This window comes from Gavialis gangeticus, unplaced genomic scaffold (genome assembly GCF_001723915.1).
Source record: "Gavialis gangeticus isolate Ggan-Ray unplaced genomic scaffold, GavGan_comp1, whole genome shotgun sequence".
Classification (NCBI taxonomy): Eukaryota; Metazoa; Chordata; order Crocodylia; family Gavialidae; genus Gavialis; species Gavialis gangeticus.
The window spans coordinates 40,786,157-40,788,589 of NW_017728997.1; the positions used below are offsets into that span (position 1 = coordinate 40,786,157).

General features: G+C 42.7%; 1 protein-coding gene across 2 annotated transcripts in view; it reads right to left on the reverse strand.

Annotated features, from left to right (window-relative positions):
* Positions 1-2,088, reverse strand: part of HRH1 (histamine receptor H1) — an 8,362-nt gene extending 6,274 nt beyond the window's left edge. Inside the window, exons 1-2 of one of the 2 annotated variants that reach the window (XM_019505101.1) lie at positions 1,912-2,088; positions 213-1,176 (exon numbers count right to left, since the gene is read on the reverse strand). In XM_019505101.1, coding sequence (XP_019360646.1) covers positions 213-1,059 — 847 coding nt within the window. In that variant the 5' untranslated portion in view covers positions 1,060-1,176; positions 1,912-2,088. Of the gene's footprint in view, positions 1-19; positions 1,177-1,911 lie in introns of both variants that reach the window. The other variant, XM_019505102.1, reaches the window with a different exon arrangement.
* Positions 2,089-2,433: the final 345 nt, after the last annotated feature.

Here is a 2,433-nt window from a genome sequence, read left to right on the forward strand (position 1 = left end):
TGCGAAAGTGTGTTCAGATGTGTCACTTAATTCCAAATCCTCTGGGCAAGGCACCTCTTCATTCTGTTTGTGCTTATCAACTGACATATACATCCTGCTCACTTTTTCTATGCCTGGCTGAGTCTGGGCAATAGTGAGGGGGAAGCAGCTAAGTTTCATGACTTTTCTGTCATTTCTTCTAGGGAGGGTCTTTGAGGCTTTGTCTGAGCTGCCTTGGTGAAGCTTTGCCTCTACACTTTCAGGAGGGAAGTTGATATTTACATTGCAGCTGGGATCTACCAAGCTTTTTTTCAAAACACTTGCGTTTAAACCCAAGTTTTCCTTCTGGAGACAAATGTTTTGCTCTTCTTGAACCTTATCACTATGTATGATTTTGTTTTCTGATAAAGACCGATAAGATTCATTGACGAGCTCTCGATGCTGACAGTGTTTCTGAACAGCCCTGAATATTTTCACATAGAACCATAACATCAGTAAAGATGGCACATAGAAGTTGACAATGGCTGTTGACACCTTAAACCAGGTAACTTTGTGGAACTCAGTTTCACAGACATCTTCACAAACCTTCCTTTCTCCACCATTGGCAAAAACATGCCAACCCAGAATTGGTATGATCCACAGAAAAGAAGCTAGCCAAGTTCCAGAAATCATTGCAGTTGCTCTAGTTTTGGTTCGGTACTTGAGATACTTGAGCGGCTGCTGAACTGAACGGTAACGATCTATGCACAATATGACGAGGCTGAAAATGGAAGCAGTGCTGGCTACATAATCCATTGAAAGCCAGAACAGACAGATTGGTCTACCTAGTACCCATGTTGGAGTCAGTAGGTACACGATATTCAGGGGCATAACAACTGCACCAACTATAAGATCTGCAACAGAGAGGCTAACAATATATAGGTTGCCAACTGTCTGTAATTTCTTTTCTGTTCTCACTGCATATAGGACCAATATATTTAGGACAATAGTGATCAGCGAAATGCAACCTAGGACCAAACCTAATGGAGCTAAATGGACCCCTGTTGAGTTCCGTGTTGTGGTTTTGTTCAGGTCACACATCTTGTGGTCAAGGTCACAAAGTAGGAATCAAGGCAGATGTGAAAATCCTGGAGAATTCACTCTTTCTACCTATTTCCAGTGAGTTTATGGTGAGCAGTTTTTTTATTTTTTCAGTGGCTGTAAAAAGAGAAAAAAAAACACCATGCTTAATAATTATTATAATGAAATAAAACAAAATATATGTTCCATAGTTTAACACACAGCCTTTACTTTTCTTAATGTGTCCAAAACTCTTTGTATGATCCTTTTTATGCCATACCAATCATATATGACTCACAGATTCTCTCAAAGTTCTGACTCGGGTCTCCAGGGAAGAAATTTCAGTCAACATAAGTTTTCAGTTTTATATACTGTGTTTACTTGATTCTAAGACAAATCTAATTTGTTATAATTTTCCATGTATAGAATCAAATTATTGGAGGATCATCTTTAATTCATCCTTCCCACTGCTGTAGGGAAACAAGAAGTGGGGAGGTCAAGTATCTTACCTCCTGCTTGTGCCTGCCTCCTCCTCGCTTCCCCCCACCAACCCTCTGCTCCCTACTTCCCCCAGCCTCTGCTCTCTGGCCTCCTTCCTCTTCCCCAGTGTCTTTTCTCCATGTTAAATAGAGAAAAAAACTCATCTTAGAATAGAGTAAATGTGGTATTATGTTAGTTAATAGCATAAATTTACTTATTTGTGCATCTAATTGGCAAACTTCTAGCTGACTAACTGGTGTTTGGTCCTTCTGGTGGAATTCAGTGTGGCCATGTAAGCATTCACATGTAGACTGAGTATGTGCAGTACACACAAGCTAGGTAGCTGCAGGCTACACACTGGCTGGGCAGCTGCATGACTACATACATACATACCTGAGCATAAATTGAGGAAAAAGCACAGAAGAGGATTGATATGTTGTTAGTTCAGCAACAACACTCTGGACACTCCTATGTTGAACTAACAAGTATTTATTAATATAACTTTCTGGAATTATATCCAGGGTGGATCTTAACAGTTGCCTTAGTACAGGGGTGGGCAAAATATGGCTGGCGAGGCCATTCTATCTGGCTCACGGGGCCCCTAAAAAAATTTAGAAAATTAAAATTTATCTGTCCTTGGTTCCTGTCAAAGATGACAGGAACCAAGGGCAGTAGGACCAAGGGGAAGCCCTGAAGAGCTCCTGCAAAAGCAGGGTCCGCCTGGCCTCGCCCCTCCAGCTGGAAGCCCAAGGAGGTGCTTCTGGTCTGGGACCATGTAGCTCCTCAGCATGGGAAACCTCAGGTAAGGTAGGGTTGTGGGGAAGGGCAGGGGAGGAGCTGGTGCTGAGCACAGGGGAAAAGAATCCCCTCCCCTGCCCTTGCCTGGAGCTCCCTGCTGCAGCCACTCGCAGCCCA